General features: G+C 34.5%; 1 protein-coding gene across 1 annotated transcript in view; it reads left to right on the forward strand.

Annotated features, from left to right (window-relative positions):
- Positions 1-18,102, forward strand: part of LOC123552061 (tyrosine-protein phosphatase 10D-like) — a 54,864-nt gene that overhangs the window by 18,311 nt on the left and 18,451 nt on the right. Inside the window, exons 10-13 of the mRNA XM_053535973.1 lie at positions 3,763-3,960; positions 6,679-6,774; positions 13,859-14,046; positions 15,769-15,859. Of these exons, the coding sequence (XP_053391948.1) occupies positions 3,763-3,960; positions 6,679-6,774; positions 13,859-14,046; positions 15,769-15,859 (573 nt within the window). The remainder of the gene's footprint in view (positions 1-3,762; positions 3,961-6,678; positions 6,775-13,858; positions 14,047-15,768; positions 15,860-18,102) is intronic.

The following is an 18,102-nucleotide window of genomic DNA, read 5'->3' on the forward strand; positions in this document are numbered from 1 at the left end:
TATATTAATTAATTTTAGCGACATAAAACATGTACTGCCTTAATAGACATAATAGTAGTGTGCAGTCTTTGTATTTTGTGGGTGTGGGTTCAATATCCGTCAGTCGCAAATATTTTACTTAGAAGTGTAATCTATATAATCTTTCATCATAAACATGTAAATACATAATAGATCAAATGAAGTTATATGGATGTCTATTGCGTATTATATTTTTCAAGTACGTACAAATACATGTGCAAATAAAATAAGCTGTATTTTTATGTAATTCGTGGCTAGAAAATTTGTATTGTGGACTCTGACTCCAGGAACCGACGGACATAGCTGGCGAAACTTACCTCTTATGAAGCATTATGCGTTAAAATGAAATCTATTGTACAAGACAATAAAAATTAAAAAAATTAATTAGAAAATATATGAAAGAATGAATTGATTTAATTGCACCTAAAAAATCTTAAAAATGAATTGACAAGAGTGTTTAACCAAGCGCTTATGTGACATGCCGCCATCCAACCATAACATCATTTAATTAGACAGGAAGTGAATATATCTAAACAAGGCAGATTTCCATAATCGACAGACGAGTCTATAAGCTGAACGGTCAAACGTCAAATCAATTTATATTTAGTGCATTGTAACTCTAAGTTTAGGCCTTAACTATGATATAATTACCCCCCTGATTGCACCTTAAGAAAATGAAAGTAGGAAATCCATGATAAAGGATGGTTTCGAATTGTGGCCCGGGCACGTTTTCTAAATAAAAATGTACATGTATATTATAGGCATTTATATTCAAAGATTTACTTTTAATGATAACTGAAGTAAAAATACCAAATAAAATTGCAAGAAGTTCCTAGCTCCAAAGAGAAGCTTGGGACTAAAACCTAAAAGAGGTGAGGAAATCAGAAAAAAACAACAACAGGAAGTCTCAATCATCCATCTCCATCCATACATTCATCCATGTAGATTCAGACCATGATTGATAAATAAGAAAGTGTGGGACTCCGCAGATCCGACCAAAACCTTGACTTTTGGATCGGACCGGATGGCCGTTGTAGAGAGGGTCTTCCCCCACGGGTGGCCGCCATTCCTTGTTTGGGAGGAACCCAGGATAAGGTATAAGGCTGCGGTGGCCTTAAATGCTTACAGCAGTTTATAGGCCGAAACTACGGGACCCTAACTTTGGAACAGGACAGGATGTTTTTTGTAGAGGGTGACGGTCTCTGTGTGTGTGTGTGTGGGGGGGGGGGGGGGGGGGGGAAGCAAAATGGCGGTTATTCCGGTAATATTCTTGTTTACTCATGAGCTTGTCTCAAATTTGGTCCGAGACCGTTTTTGGGAAAATTTCACTTTCTTCAGTTTGGTCACCCCAGCTGTGGCCCTGACCATAACTTTTGGATCGGACCGGGTTGCCAGTGTAGAATGGGTTGTCCCCAATTCGGATGGCTCGAAGAAAACTCTTGTTTGGGAGGAACTCCGCGTGAGGTTAGAGGCGGTGTTTGCCGGGAAAATTTTTGTTTGGGAGGAACTCTGGCCTGAATGGGGCTTGAGTGGCTTTAATCGTTATGGCAGGAAATAGACCATTTGTCTGTTGGCAGGAATATATACGACATTGGTTAATTGCTCTCATGTTCAAATTATCTGTTGGCTGTAACAGGAGCCTTGTAAATTGCTGTCATAAACCATTTAACTGCTAGCAGTAACAGGAGCTTGGTAAATTGCTTTAATAGAACATTTAACTGCTGGCAGTAACATTAAAGGAAACTCCAAAAAACTGCTCTCATTGATCATTTCATTGCTGGAAGTAGTAACAGGAGTCTTGTAAACTGCTCTCATTGACAACTTAACTGCTGGCAGTAACATAAATGAAACATGTAAACCATTTCACTGCTGGTATTACATTATTCATAGGAGACTTTTAAACTGCTCGTATAGCCAGTAAACTTCTAGCAATAACATATATAAAAATGGTAGACTGCTCTCATAAACAATTTAACTGCTGGAAGTAACATCTAGGAAACTGGTAAACTGTTCTTAGTAAATATTTAAAGGCTGTCAGTTACAGCTCGTTTAAATGTGTCAACGGTGTTGTTGTACTTATATAATAGACTGACCCGGTTTATAGGTTGGTCAGGGCTACGCTATGTATTGTATTTTGCCATCGAAATATTTCTATAAAATGCTTCTTCTCCTTCCGTTTGGATCCGTCCATGTTTACAAACACGTTTGTTTATTTTATGGACTGTATGTATATATGAGACTGGTAAACGTTCTTATAAACAATTTAACTGCTGGCAGTAAATTGTGTAAAAAGTGACGAAACTGCTCTTAGTAATATCGTTTTATTGCTGGAGGTTGCATATTATATTAGGAAATAGTAAACCTGCTCTTAGAAATATCATTTAACTACCAGCAGTAATATATACAAGGAACTGATGAAGCTGACACTGGCACCAGATATCGTCATTTAACTTTTGAAAGTAATGTTTATAGGGAATAAAAAAGACCCTCAAATAATTTGTATTTCAACAGCTTCCAATATCATATAGAAAACAGCTGAAACTGCACTTAGTAACAATATGTAACTGCTGGCAGTGACATACGTAAAGAAATGTCATTTACCTGCTGGCGATAACATCAGTAATGGACTGAGGAGTGTTCGAATCCTGACTTGTGCCGGATACACCTAGTGTTAACTTGGGATGTGTCTTACACACGCAAATAATCTACTGACAATTTACAACCCCTGTTACGTTTTATGTACTTTTGGTTGACATTATTAAGTGGCCGCAAACCTTATCATATTCGTGCATAAAATAGTTTTGCGCAACTAATTCGACCAGCCAAAGAACCGCCATTATGCAATGTTTTAGATGACAAACTTAAAGATACAATAGTTTCTCACAAGGTACCAGAAAAGAAATAGAGGATATTAATTTCTTTCAGTGTGGGATTGAAAAATCTTTCACGAGTGAACACTAGATGCAATATATTCACGAGTAGAAAGTGAAAGATATGTTGATCTAACCTGTAAAACAAACAAATTTTCTTTTCATTACATATTTTGACTAAATTGTCCACTTTATAGTTTCTTACCAGTGCAAAATATATTTAAAAAACATGTAATAAAGCTCTATCTACTAGTACCTCTAATATTGTTAAGCTCTAATAATAAATATACAAAAAAAATACGTTTTACGCATTTCATTAATCATTGTATTCCGAGGCTTGATTCCGTCAAAATAACTGACCGCTCATTAACTACAATCGAACAGAAGTTTATTAATATGAGGGCAGCCCTACGCAGAGATCAGAATGTGCATTGCTGCCGAGGAGTCAACATTGTCCCAAAATATGTGTTATAGGAACTTTTATCGCAGTCTGAGCCTTGACTCAAAACATAAAATTTTGTTTAAGGACCACGGTTATAAAGGAATTTGACATCTGATAGTATTTTGATAAATCCTTCGTAAGGCATTCACTTTACAAAAGGACCCCATCCTGGTCATCAGTTAAAATGAAATAGGTATATATTTGTGTTCCTAACAAATCATTTGCTTTCCAATCGGTCGGCAAGGAACCCCATAGAAACAAAATTGTGTCATACTTTATAAACTGAGCTAAACGGTGCGTGCTACAATATCATAAAAGTAAAGATGATTAAACAGATGTGATCTCTATAAGTCATATGATAATCCAGTATTATTGACACACTTTTCCATATTATTGTAATTGATTTAGAATAATGTGTATAATTATCTACAGCTCCAGACCCACCACAAAATGGTTTCTGCAAGGATTCAACAGACAAATCTATCACTTTGGAATGGTCAAAACCTGCTGATACAAAAGGAGACTTAGTGAAGTACCACATCTATGTCTACCAGAACTCTAATACTCCCAAATTTATTGTAAGCACAGCAGGAACAGAAACTCAGAAGATAGTTGGTAATCTTGATCCAGGTACTTGGTTGAATATCTTAGACTTTAATTTGGATATATATCTTAGTCTATGTGTATTAGTTGCTTCGTTGAAAAAGTTTGAATGACGATGATGCTGTCTACTAGCAAAGAGAATTATATTTTCAGACGGATAAGGTCTCAATAATAAAAGATAATCCAATATAAGAAATTAATTTGTATCTTTTTTATTTATGCAATCGTGAACGTTTATTTGCAACACGCGACAGTACAATATAGTAGCGTATTGAACGCACGTGCGTACAAAAAACCCTGTATTTTTCAGTATTTGGACGGTTCAACTGTCTCATATTAAACATACGAGAAAGCTCGAAATGCCTGAAAATGTGTGAAGTAGGCTTTTTGAATATGCGTATTGATATCAAGATTATTTGTTATTTGTTTGTTAAGTAAACACAAAAAACGAAAGTACAAGTCACGACAACACTGTCTGTTTTGGATAAAAACACATTTATAAATGACCAGTATTCAATGAATCATTTTTTATTTTAACTAAAATAAAATAGGTAAATAACAAAAATGTTATTTAACATTGAACTGTACAATATAGCCTGGGAAGCCGTTGATAATATTTGTGCTTTGTCAGATGAAACATACCTAATATCTATGCAATAAAGATCCCACTTAATTCACTCTAATTGCATTCGTCAAGTTTCTGATATTATCAATTTGCAGGTAGAAAAATGTTACAAATTGTCAGACTGGATTCCCAAGCTATGTACAATACGATATATATTTGCACTCGTACCCGGCTGGGAAAACGAGCTAGGCGAGTCGAATATCGTTTAAGCCAATTAAAACTGGTTTTCTCAGCTGGGTACTCGTCCAAATATTATGATGTTATTTAACAGTGTTGAGTACAATACTGAATTCTATTGTACGAGTCCAATTGAATTCAGTATTGTGCTTACGTTTTTGTTTCACACCATAAAAAGATAGATCTGATGTAAAATAATACACAAAGTATTCAAATATTTTAATTCATAAACAACAACACACTTTAATTTGATACGTTCTTCTTCGATTCATAAAACGTAGATCTACATTTACTTTCAGCGCAAAAAAAAAAAGAATCGAAAACTTTTCGTGGATACGAAACTAAGAAATTTAGTGCTTACACTGACATTATTCGTTCAAAATATTAAAGTTATCGCATTTTGTAAATAAATTTTACTGCTGCCGCTATATACAAGGGAAGTAATTCGAAATGTCTCATTAAAAGGAATCGGAAGAGTTGTCTCTTTCAATATAAAAAAGGATTTTTGGCACTGAGTCCAATTTGAACGAATGGAGTTTGTGAATTGTAGATTTCTGATGTTGCTACGTATACTTAAGAAATTGTGAATGCGTACTACAGTACTGGTTTCTATTGTATTGTCACGTGATTGAAATGGTTAAAATATATAGGTGTGAAATAAATCTCCTTATTCTACATAAGAATGTTTAATAACTTAATATTAATCATAAATAAATAAATATAGATAAATAAAACAATGGTCTGTTTTATGGCAATACATGCTTATTTAATCACCCAGTATGGTCAAAGTAATTTATTCATTGAAGTTAGGTTTAAATACAATTTGTATTGTGTGTAACCACAACCACTTTTTGCAAAATGTGTATGTCTAATACATTTATTGTTTTATCAAACTTGTATGGCTTATATGAGTTGGTTTTTTTTTGTTTTCTGCAATCCACTGATATGCCATTTACCATATTGTCCAGAATAAGTAGAAATAACTTTCTACAGGAGTTGCTGTGTTACAATAAAATTGACTACCCATGAATTACTTTGTATTCGAAAATCATTTTTTTTCAAACAAGATATATCTTTTCAGTAGACAGGTGGCGTAATGTATGATTTCACGAACTTTCAAACTGAAAAAGAACAACATAAGTATGATGCTTTGTTTTGTTTCGTTTCAATAAATTTTATGCTGCGCAGGTATTCCCGTTTCAAACCACTTAGTACAAACAAAATGTAGGCTATGCGACTTTCGAATATTGTGAGTCGAGTCGGTTCATGGATATAATGCAGATACATTTTTGGGACAGACTTTTTGGACAGTTGCGGTAGTGTTAGGAATTAAATAAAGATGGTACTTAATGTCGAAATTCAAATTTTGAATTGGGTAAATGGAGTATTAATGCAATTTTATTTCCATGCGTATCTAGCGTTATATTAGAATTAGTCCGTGGTAGCTATTTGGTTTTCAAATAATATTTCTATACTGATAGGGATGTCAGTCACTAATTGAACGGATTTAAACAAACGGTTATATTATTCTTTTGCTTCGGGAGAAGAAACTTAAAACATATTACATATCAGATACTAATTTGACCAATCAGCATAGCGGTCACAAACGTTAGTAAGTTCGTTTCATGAAACTGTGCCTTCAACACTCGCTTTAATAAGGCTGCGCTGAAAACAAAGTTTATTTAACATAAATTCTGGCGCTTAAACCGGTGCTAGGGGGCGTGAGAGGTGTTGCACATTTCATTACCTTTCATGAACAGAGTTAATCAAATCGAGTCTGCTATTATTCTTCTTGGATGCATTCTTTACTTCCATAGGATCTTTTTACACATTTTATTATTTTTTGTGATTGGTATAATTATGTGTCTAATATATTTCCAATGTAAGTCATCGTTTACATTGCTCATTTTGGATATTAAACAGTTGTATTGTGTATGTTTAAGGTACATCATATACATTCTGGATCTATACAGAAAATGAGAGGTACAATTCAACCAGTTATAACAGTGTAACAACAGGCTGTAGAACTAAAGCTAAAAGTAAGTGACATAGCTTAAGTACCGCATCTGATCGAGTGCAGAAATATCGGCTTCATTATGACAGAATTATGCTGTTGATAGTAACAATACTTGTTATCATTTTCAAAGCCAATAATAGTGTCGCGATGTTTTTGTGATTGTAGATTTCTATATAACATGTATTCTGTGCTCCTTCAAAAAGACGACTGTTTGAAAAGTTGATTAATTTCTTTCGTAAATAAATTCTTTGTCCCGCCTTGAACAAATGAGTTTATTATTTCTTTATAGTACGTTTCTATCCAATAACTACATGACATTTAGGCATACTGTGGTCAAACTTGATCGCTGTGGTCTATGGATTATAAGTCCGGAGGTTAAAGGATACTATCACAGTGATGCCAAGACTAAATTGCTTCCGATGGAGAGCTTGATTTCCTATCTGTCAAAGTTAGTATGATTACCTGTGGTTGGTAAATGACCCTAGATAAGAGGTCAAAATCACCGTGACCTTCAGGCAGTTAATGGTTTTCGATTAGTTGCTATAAATTTATCAAAGAGACAAACTTATTTAGCTCCTTCAAAGGGCTGGCGTGGGCCTCACCGTAAGCGTCACTGTCACCATCAGCGTCTGCATGACCATCGGCGTTGCATTTAAGATAACGTTTTATGACCAGCTTCTCAGTTTCATTATATCTTCTATAATCATCAAACCTCACGTAAAGATTGGTAATGGGCAGACTTCATTTTATTTAGGGTCAGGTTACCCCAGAAGTCAATGAAACTGGGGTCAGAATTTGTATAAGTTAAAGTTTCATGACAAGTTTCTCAATTTAAGTTCTCCTTATGTTATTAAACTAGCGTATCTGATATCAATTTTAAATGACTCTCCTACTCATTCCTAAACTCCCCTATCAATTACATACCCTCGTACCCATCTCCTCAAAACACTTTATAATACACCTGTTTTGAAACAAAAAATGATGGCACATGCATCATTATGTCTGTCTGTTCGTATGTCCTTCATATTTAGTGTACGCAGCATAACTGATGACAATTCATGGCATTGACTTAAAACGGGGCTCATAAGTGCATTAATTGATAGGTCAAACGTTAAGGCTGTAAATTGAGCTCAGATAACAAGTTTGTTTATATCTGGAGCAGTACTATTGATAAATAATCTAAGCGTAAAGGTAGATGGCGATTAGTAGTTATGCAGAGCGCATGAACCGGGTCGGTAGGTCATATGTTAAGGTTACGGAAAGGTTCAACCTGTCCGTCATAATTTGTGTCCAAAGCACAACTTTATAACCATTCAACGAACTGACTTCAGAACTAACATATAGGTAGGTGGCGATGAGACAATGTGCAGAGCGCACGGACTAGGTTGTAAGTCAGATGATGCAAAGGTCATACACACTGAGTTCAAATGTCAGATAGGTCCTTTGTATTACGTGCCCGGACTACAGCACCAAAATCATTCAAGGTAATGATTTTAAACTTGGAAAATGAGTGAGGACAAGACGATTTGCAAAATGCAACAGTCCACATAACTTCCTCCCCATCCCCGAAAGGTAATCTCTTTTAGTTTCATGTGCCTGTTAGTAAGTACTCCGTCACAGCACCCCCGCCCACACAGCCCTCACCGCTACATTACCTAGCTCCATTCCAACCCCCCCCCCCCCCCCCCCCCCCCCCCCGCCAAAATAAAACCCTTTAAATTCTATTTCTCTCTCATTTTATTGCGTATATTTGCCCGCTTTCTGGAGCTCTTGTTTGACTTCTCACACGCTATAGTACACTTAATATTGTCTCTACGTATCGCCCACAGTTCCCTCTCACTTGTACCTCAATATGTGCACTCGCCCCTGCTGACAAAGTCACCACTTTTTATCTCACCTGAGCCAAAGACTAATGGTGAGCTTTTGTGACCGCTCAATTTCCGTCGTCCGTCGTGCTTCGTGTCTCGTCCGTCCGTCAACATTTTCTAAAAAAATCTCCTGCTTGAAAACTACTTGGCAATATTACACCAAACTTCACAGAAATTATCCTTGGGTGGCCCCCTTTTAAAGTTGTTCAAAGAATTGAATTCCATGCAGAACTCTGGTTGCCATTGCAACCAAAGTGAAACACTTTAAAAATATTCTTGTCCAAAACCGCAAGGGGTAGAGCCTTGATATTTGGCATATGGCATCAAGTAACTGTCCTCTATAAAGTGTGTTCAAATCGGGTCCCTTGAGTGAAAAGAGACCCCGCCCCAGGGGTCCCATGTTTTACATAAACTTATATAAGAAAAAACACATGTCCCAGGCCTTTTGTATATTTTGTATGTAGCATTGCCTTTTGATCCTCTACCAAAATTGTTCAGATGATTGATGAAAAGAGGCCCTGCCCCAGAGTGTCTCAAGTTCTACATAGACTTAGATATAACAAGAAATATCTTTAAAAATGATGGTCGGCGAATTGTAATAAGGAAAGAAGTTTATGAATTTTTTTATCTAACATTCATCTTTCATCTAACATTTTTCAAACTGCAAAACTAAACACCGCACTTTAACAATTTAAATGGTTCTCTTTTAATTTTTCGCAAAGGTTTCGTAGGGTTGCAATTTTGTTTCGTTTATCCTTAGACGAATAATTACAGCAGTAGTTTGATGAAGATTCATGAAGCGGTTCATGAGAAGAGGTTATTAAACGTGTTTATATTTTTAGCTAAATTGGTCCCTATCCCCATTTGTAACAAAATAGCAGGAGACCTCACGATATTGTTACACATCGAGTTTGATAAAAATCCATTACATTTTAGTGGTTAATGCGAAGAAAGGCATATCTACTTTTAGCTATAGTGGTCCCTAATAGGGCCCAAGTTCCTATATAAATAAATTTGGAAGAGGACCTTATAATGATGCTCCAGACCAAGTATGACAAAGATCCACCAAGCTGTTCATGAGACGCTGTATAAAGGCATTTCTAGTTTTAGCTCTAGCAGCCCCTAAAAGGGGTCAAATGTCCCAGCTGAACAAACTTGGCTGCGGGCCTAATAAAGATGCTACAAATCAAGTTTGATTAGAATACATGAGAAAAAATCAATTAAAGGATTTTTTTTATATATTATTTTTATTTATTTCTAAAATAGGCCAACTGATTCCGCTTTAACAAATGCATATTCGCTATTCGTGAATCTTTGGACAATGACGTCACACCTATAAAAAAGTGAAGGTCAAGCAAAACATACAATTGTAATTATATCACATAGATAAACTGTATGCAACGTACCTTCATTTCAGTGTAATGAGATTCAGTCATTATATAGCATATATATAATGAAACAGATTTCAACTGAGTTCAATATTTGCATACCATACTAAAGAAAAATATTCATATATAATAAATCAGTTAAATAATTTATAACAAATATATCAAAGCAAACAAGTACTCATTTTAATATGCAATCTGAATAAGTCATAAAAGCAAGAAACCTTTTCATATACAGACGACAATTGTAACAAGGAAAATCTTTTAAAAAGCACTTCTCTACATAAAAGACTCTTATCACACCCTTATTCATGTGATACGCAGACCGTATTCAGCTCTTTCTTTAATTTGATATATGTTGGTATTTGAACAGGTTTTTATCATATTTATTAAACTTACTTATCATTTTGAGATATATCAATATTCTTGCTAAATGTACTGAGCCAAAGTTAGCTTTAAAACTGTGAACAGCGTCGTTTAGAATAAACGCTTTGTCTACATTTCACTCAGCGTAGCACAATCAACAGAGTGAAAGAAATTGACACTCTCGTCCAATCAGACAGAGTGTTGCATAAATCTTCCAATTTGATAAATTATCTATAATGCGTTATCAAGTAGTTTGATTTGCAAACTGAAGTCACGTGGCATAGGTAACGAAAACGAATTTAGACGGCGTCGCCGAAAAAAAACTTTAAAAATATTCTTGTCTGAAACTGCAAGGCCTAGGCTTTTGATATTCTGTATGTTGCATTGAATTGTGGTGCTCTACCAAAAGTGTCCAAATTATGCCCCTGGTTTGAAAAAAGGCCCTGTTCATGGGTGGTGGGGGTAGGTGGGGGGGGGGGGATGGAGGAGGCTCAAGTTTTGCATAGACTTATATACGAAAAAACGTTAAAAATTTTCTTGCATGAAACTGCAAGGCATAGGCTTTTGATATTTGGTACTTTGCCTGATGTGAAAATATGTCCTGCCCTGGGGTCCCAAGTTTAACTTAGAATTATATAGGAAAAAAATTCTTGCCTGAAAGTTCAATGCCTTGGCCTTTGATGTTTTGTATGTATCATTGCCTAGTGGATCTCTAACAAGATTGTTCAAATTATGCCCCTGGAGTGAAAAGAGGCCCCGCACTTTGGGGTCACTTGTTATATGAGTTATATAGGAAAAATACTTCTAAGATTTTCAGATCATATTTCCTAGGGTGTTTTATCATAAATACCTGATGACCTCAAGTGATAAGGTGTTACTTGACTGTGACCTTGAACTACTTTCTTGTTTTTTTAAAATACAGCCTTGAAATGTAGATGACATGTACAGTTTTGCACACCGATCTTAAAACTGACTTTCAGTGACCATGAATGTGACCTACTGACCTTCGTTCTAAATATTTTAGCATCAGTTTTCCGTTTGGAACATGTGGCTCATATTACTCAGGTGAGCGATTCAGGGTCATCATGACCCTCCTGTTTAATTTCCGAAAAAAAAAATTGATATAAATCGACAAAATATCATTTTTGTTTGTTTCCGCCAGCGTTTCTTTGATTGAAATTCCAACATAAAGTGACTGAAGGCGGAACTTAATCGGGTAATCGTACTGGTAGCTTCTTGCACATTTTACTTAAGAACATGATGGTCCACACGAATAAATGGATTATTGTACATCAGGATCTTAACAGTACAGAGAATAACTAATTAAACATATATATATATATGCTACATCTTATTTATCTTATTTATGGGGGACTGACAGAAATTTCAAAATCGACCCAAAATGTTATGAGTATATTACACAGAGTAAAGGGCTGCTTTAGGAAGGTACTGTATAGGCAGTCAAGTTTTAACACACGAAAACTGTCTTAATGGAGAACATAAAAAAACAACTTTTTATTTTCAAAGTTTCACAAATACCCCGATATTTGATCTATTTCGGTATGGTTCACAAATGCAAATATTGTTATCTTTATTGTAACTGCATAGAATACAGATAATGCCAGCTGTATTTTACTTATATAGTTAATTTGATATTATTATCTTTGGAATATTTGTTGTAAATGTAATATCACTATTAAAGTAAACAAACAATTAAATGCTATAAAATAATGAAATATATCTTACGCCGCTCACTGGATTTTGTTAGTATCTACTATGACACTGAAAAATAAGAATATGGTGATATTCCAATATTGTTGTAGCTTTTTATTTGTGCTCCAAGTTACATCAAGGCCGCAATTAATTGACTGTAAAGAATGTTACCTCTGTCTTTCTTTAACTCTTACGTTGCATCGAATTCCCAGCAGATACTTTTTTATTTTTGTTATAAGCTTTCCAGAGGTAAGGTTTAATAATTTCAACATGATCCTAGACTTTTATTGATCAATATTGTAGTGTTTGAACAAAGAATTTATTAGGTTTTGATATTACTTTTGCGAGAAGAAGAAAATATTTCGATATGGGTATCTTGGGTAGTCTGATTTCTAGGATAGTTTTATAAATTGAATTTTTGGAGTATGCTAATGAAAGTTCTATGAAGAGATTTTTTTTTCATCGCAAGACATAACTGTTAACGACAAAGAACGTACGGCGGCCTTTCACATTGTTTGAATATAGACACATTAATTAGAGAACTCTTATTGTATTTTTTTTTGCAACTAGGATACAACTAGCAATGTATATCATCTTATTCCGATATTCTTTTTTACAGCAGACGATAATGGCTTCGATTATAAACAGTGATGTTAAAAATATGTCTATGAAATGTATAACGAATTAAACATTAAAATATCAAAACGATACAAACTATAAATCCGAATCAATAAAAGTTATTCCGATTCTTTATTTGAATATCAGGAGATAAATCTGTATCAAACGTAAATGAATGGAGCTTCACATATATAGATCTATGAATAAAATGTATAATATAGTAAAGACGGTGCAAATTAAAAATCCAAATCAGCAATTGCATGTAGTCCAATTGTTCGTGTCCACTCATGTTTCAACCTGGCAGACTGCCTAGCTGAACAGATTTACTCCAAGAGAGACAATATTCTCAGGGAATGAGTTCCAGTGGACAATAGTGTGAGGCTTTGTCCTTCTGGTTAGATCGCTCTAGTAGTGGATGAATTTGGCGCCCTGATTGACTGACTTTGCGCTATGTAAAGCGCCTTTGAAGAACGAGCTTTTTATGAAAATGGCGATATACAAATCAGGTATAATGTATAAACCCCGCAAGCTGACGAATGACAATAATCATGCTCCTTCCTCACTCCATAACTTGACTCATCATCGCTTCTTGGCACACCTTTATCCCCACAGTAGACATCCGTTTCTCTCCTGCTCACATACTGCTCCAGTATTCCGTCTTTTTCACTTTTCTACTGGCACTAGTAGTCGAGCGCGCTGCCTTTCAGACAATTCTTGTTGTTTTTGTGATGTGTCAGTCTAAAGGATCTGATTCTGTTCAATAACTCGAGTGTATGCCATGTAAACACGATAGAATGATTACCTTTTATTATGTTACCCTGGTGGAAACGACATTCAATCTACACTTCGAGATTACTTGCACTTAAGGCTATTACAATCAATATAAAGCGGTTGCCTGTTGTCAGCAGAAGATTATCAAGGGTTCTGGGATTGGCTGCATAAATATGTAAAATATAACAGCATAATCCTTGACTGCTACTTCAATTTGTCTATCAGAATAAGCATTTTAATTTGTTTTCAGTTAAAAAAGAACGTCAAGGTTCAAGTTGTTTAGTAATTGCTTATGCATTCATTTTAAATCATGTCAGTCTTTAAATGCCGAAAGTTGCACACGAGTTTAGTAACCAATGAACATGTTTGGTTTAATATTTTGCAGTGTCAGAACCACCAACCAACCTCCAAATAACTGGAATTACAAGTCGTAGTTTTGATATCTCCTGGATGGAACCTACAGAAACCTACAGTCCAGAGAACTATGGTTATGTTCTACAGATTAAGGTTGATCAGGATAAATGTGTGAAAGAGATCATTTATAGATGTTCAGACTGTGTAGGCAGTTTTCAGGTGATGTTGTTTCTAATTTCCTTTCTATTTATACGCTATTTTGGCCATGAAACACTGCCATTATATTATTAACATCCAATAATACAGTATAATGTATAAATCTTTGAAAGAAAGTTTAGGAGTAGAATTAATATATATTGTTTTCAAAACAGTCATAGCAAATTATAGATTTAGAAATTACAAGAAAACGTGTATTTTTTTACTTAAATAAACATATTCAAAATAAGTAGTACATTGACTTATTTTGGTTAAAAACAAAGGTAAGTATCAAACAGGGAATGCCACGCACCAAAAACGCAGCCTCCCTCCCCAAAACGAAACCCACAGCACGCAAACTACTTTTATATTTTGTCTGTAAGAAGAGGGAGTATATAACGTACTGTTTAATCAACCGTTATCGTACTATGAAACAAGGTGTTTCCCAAGCAGGACAATATCACTGATATTATGCATCACTCTAGAGAACACCGAGAGTTGAGGTAGGAATTTTTTGGAATGTTCAAAAATATCTTAATAAGGTTTGCATTTACCGTGAAAATGTTCGACGGAATGCTTCCATTGTACATTTCAGCCATTTTTGACATTATTTGTTTTATAATTTTCAATTTAGACCTTATTAGTAAATGGATTGATATAGATATCAGGATATTTTTGCAATTCTGTGCAAAATATTTGCAAAATAAATGAAAATGATTTTGACAGATTTCTCCAATCATGAAAAAATACCTTTAGTCATAAAAACATAAGTAAAAGATTCTTTCTAATTAAGAAGATCCTACTATCAAGTTTGGACACCCTAAAATGATGCGTTTTTAATATATCTAGCAAACTAAACCTGAAATTCATGAACCCTGTAACGGATAAGGATCTAGCCGTGAATTATATACCATGCACTAAGCCAAAGGTGCATACCTAATCTTTCAGGTGTTTAAGATATCAAAGAAAATTCATTATGTTTTAGAATACAAACAATCATACCATCACTGTAAAAGTTCAGAGAGTGATACCTTTTGTTACATACTTCAGAAATAGACCACATTTAAAAGAAATTTAACGCTACATAAGTTATAGTGTGCACCTGCATGTGTAACGGATAACTGAGGACTTCAGTAGATACTACGAATACATTACAAGTGTTAAATGTTAATATTCATTTTAGTATTTTAATGATATCAGTAACTTAGTGATCTAAAAACCATAAAATAATGATTTATACTGACTGACCAGTACACACTTTCAAATGACATTTTAACGTATTTTTAATTCAAGGGAATTAGCATTTTAAATGACCCAGTAATATTAAAAGGAAAACATCACGTGTTCTAATTTGAAAACTGATTTTTCAGTATAACAACGGAAATCTACTTTATACATCAGTGACTATAATTACATTTAATATGATAAAAATAATTCCTTCAAGAATATTTTAAATTACAAAATGATCAAAATGCAGTCTAAACCTAAATTCAGAAGAATCAACGCTTAACATGATGTCGATGTAGGAAAAGGCATATTAATCTGAAATGAAAATGTTAACCTAATCAGAAATTGTTTGACAATGTGTGGTAACTTAAATATTGAAGTCGCTAGATTAAATGCATAGATAGAGTTCTTCAAATCATACCTATTTGTTGATGTATCAATTAATTATTTTTAAAAAAGTAAAAAATAAACGGTAGATTTTAAACGTTGCTGGTATAATCAGAAAATTGCTTATTTCAGATTTCAAACTTGAATGGTTTATGCAATTCTACAGTTCGATCAACGATAGGCAAGACTAAGCAAGAACTAGAAGGTCAGCTAACATTATCCTGTAAGTCTTAATAGGTTTGCTTACACAGTGACTGTTACTCATCAATGATGTAGGAAGAGGATATCGGCTAAACAAGACAGAAAAAACTATGGAAGAAGGTACCAGTCAAGTCACTTTATTTTCACTTTCGTGTTGAGTGACATTAAATCTGGTTTGGTGCATAAGTAGAACTATTGCGAACAATAGTCTGTGTATACTGTGACACGAGGTACCGTTTACACGCAATTGACCCAAATTCTGTAACCGTTTTTAAAGTAGTTTTAGAATATCCTCATCAAAATAGCCAGGCTCTTATTGAACCAGAGTTTACATGAAATGACTCTGGCATTGACTGCGCAAAGAATTCCAACCCATTTGCAAGATTACCTCTACACATACATGTCTGTCAAGATACAGTTTAGACCCCAAAGAAAATGTCAAACATTTTTGTCGCTTATAAGGCATCTGAAACGTCTGCTTAGAAGCTGTAAATTTCTGTTTCGTTTACTAATAAACAGCAAGGTTATGACTCTTGAAAAAGCATTTTTAAATTTAGGGTTTGTGCTTATCATAAAGTATGTGACATACAGTGTTGAAACTTTAAAGGACAGTAAATAGCTATGTGCAACTTACTTGTCTTTGTCACGTTTAATTATATACAAATACATTGTTTGTTAATAAGGTTTGTACTATTAAAACACTACAAACTGATGAAACAAAAATCTAAATAATACTTGAGGAAAATAACAAATTTGTACCATTAATGTTTCTAGACTTCAATACTCTATAATCAGTTCAAACAGAAGTCTTGGAGTATATGAAAACCGAGCCGTAGATATGACCTTTATTATCTAGAATTAAAAAAATGATATTGACATTATTTTTCTATTGCTTATGTGAAACATTTTATTACGATTCCCAATCAATAAATCTCAGAAGTAAGCGAAGCGAGGAAATCCAAAGCCCGCAAATAATAATTAAGTATGCGTATAAGAGGCGCGACTAAGATGATCAAGGCTGGCGCAGTTCTCACAAGCAGACTGCTACATCCCAAGATGAAGTCTTTTAAAGTAACATCACTGTTTAATCAATGATCAAATCCATATTGCTGTAGCAAAAAAAAATATATTTGAACTTTATTCAGAGATTTGCACTAGTAAGCTAAGTTAAAATGTCGAAGGGGACTTTCGATTTCCACCCTCCCTAATTCAGTATGTCAGTCCATCCGCGCAAATATGTTGGGTTTATGAGACTGTCAGTGTCAATTTATGGTATGTGGGATACAGTACGTGAAGTTTGGGTTAATGCGACTTATTGGGGTGTATGTTTGTTCCCCTATGCCGTTTTACACAAACCCAGATCGTTAAGAAATCCGTCAATCCACACGGACTCCAAGTTAGATCCTGTGATATCTTTAAATATTTTGTTGACGTTTACTACAAGGATAGATTTTGATATGGATATACTAATGTTTGTCATTTTACTTGCAAAGGCGCCTAATACCACAGTTATATAGCACTCATTTCATACAAAATATGCGCGTTCAAAATTGCTTTACAAAGACATAAAATATATGTAAATGCAATGGTAAAAGGAATATTAATCAAAACAAGATCATCCTTAAAATTTGCTCAACGTTAAATTACATTACATACACTATTAAATCAGAGCAATCCATTTCTCAGCACGAAATAAACCTGTCATAATTTTGTTTTTTCTTTTGTTGTTTGGTTGGGTAAAACGCATTTTCAAAAAAATTTCGATTTTGTTATTTTAATATAACATGTGTGAAGGAGATGTTTTTCAAAGATATTTCGAAGATGTTTTAAATGCGGTCAGTGAGCTGTGATCTTTGATGCTTGCTGGAAGGGCATACCAATCTGTTACCATACTTTACTGTTCGACTACTCGGAACAACCAAAGACACTGGGCCATCTGCTGACCTTAAGTGGCTTTGTATTTTAATGTCAAGATTTTGAACTCCTTCATGACTGGTGTGGCGTGATTGTATCACGGAGTCTTGGTTATGATGCGGGTCGCTGTGTTTTGTACATATTAAAGTTTTTGCAGTGTGTCTTTCGAAATTCTACATAGAGAATTACTAGTAACATGCTGTGTCATGACAATGTTTGAATCTATTCTAGCTCTTCGATTCTATACACAAATTAAAGGTTTAATCCGAGAGGGTCATACTTTCACGCAGATATCTTCGGGAATGTTTGTGTGAATTGTGTGAAACAAAATGACCTCAGTTTTTTTCAGTA

Source organism: Mercenaria mercenaria, unplaced genomic scaffold (genome assembly GCF_021730395.1).
Source record: "Mercenaria mercenaria strain notata unplaced genomic scaffold, MADL_Memer_1 contig_618, whole genome shotgun sequence".
Classification (NCBI taxonomy): Eukaryota; Metazoa; Mollusca; class Bivalvia; order Venerida; family Veneridae; genus Mercenaria; species Mercenaria mercenaria.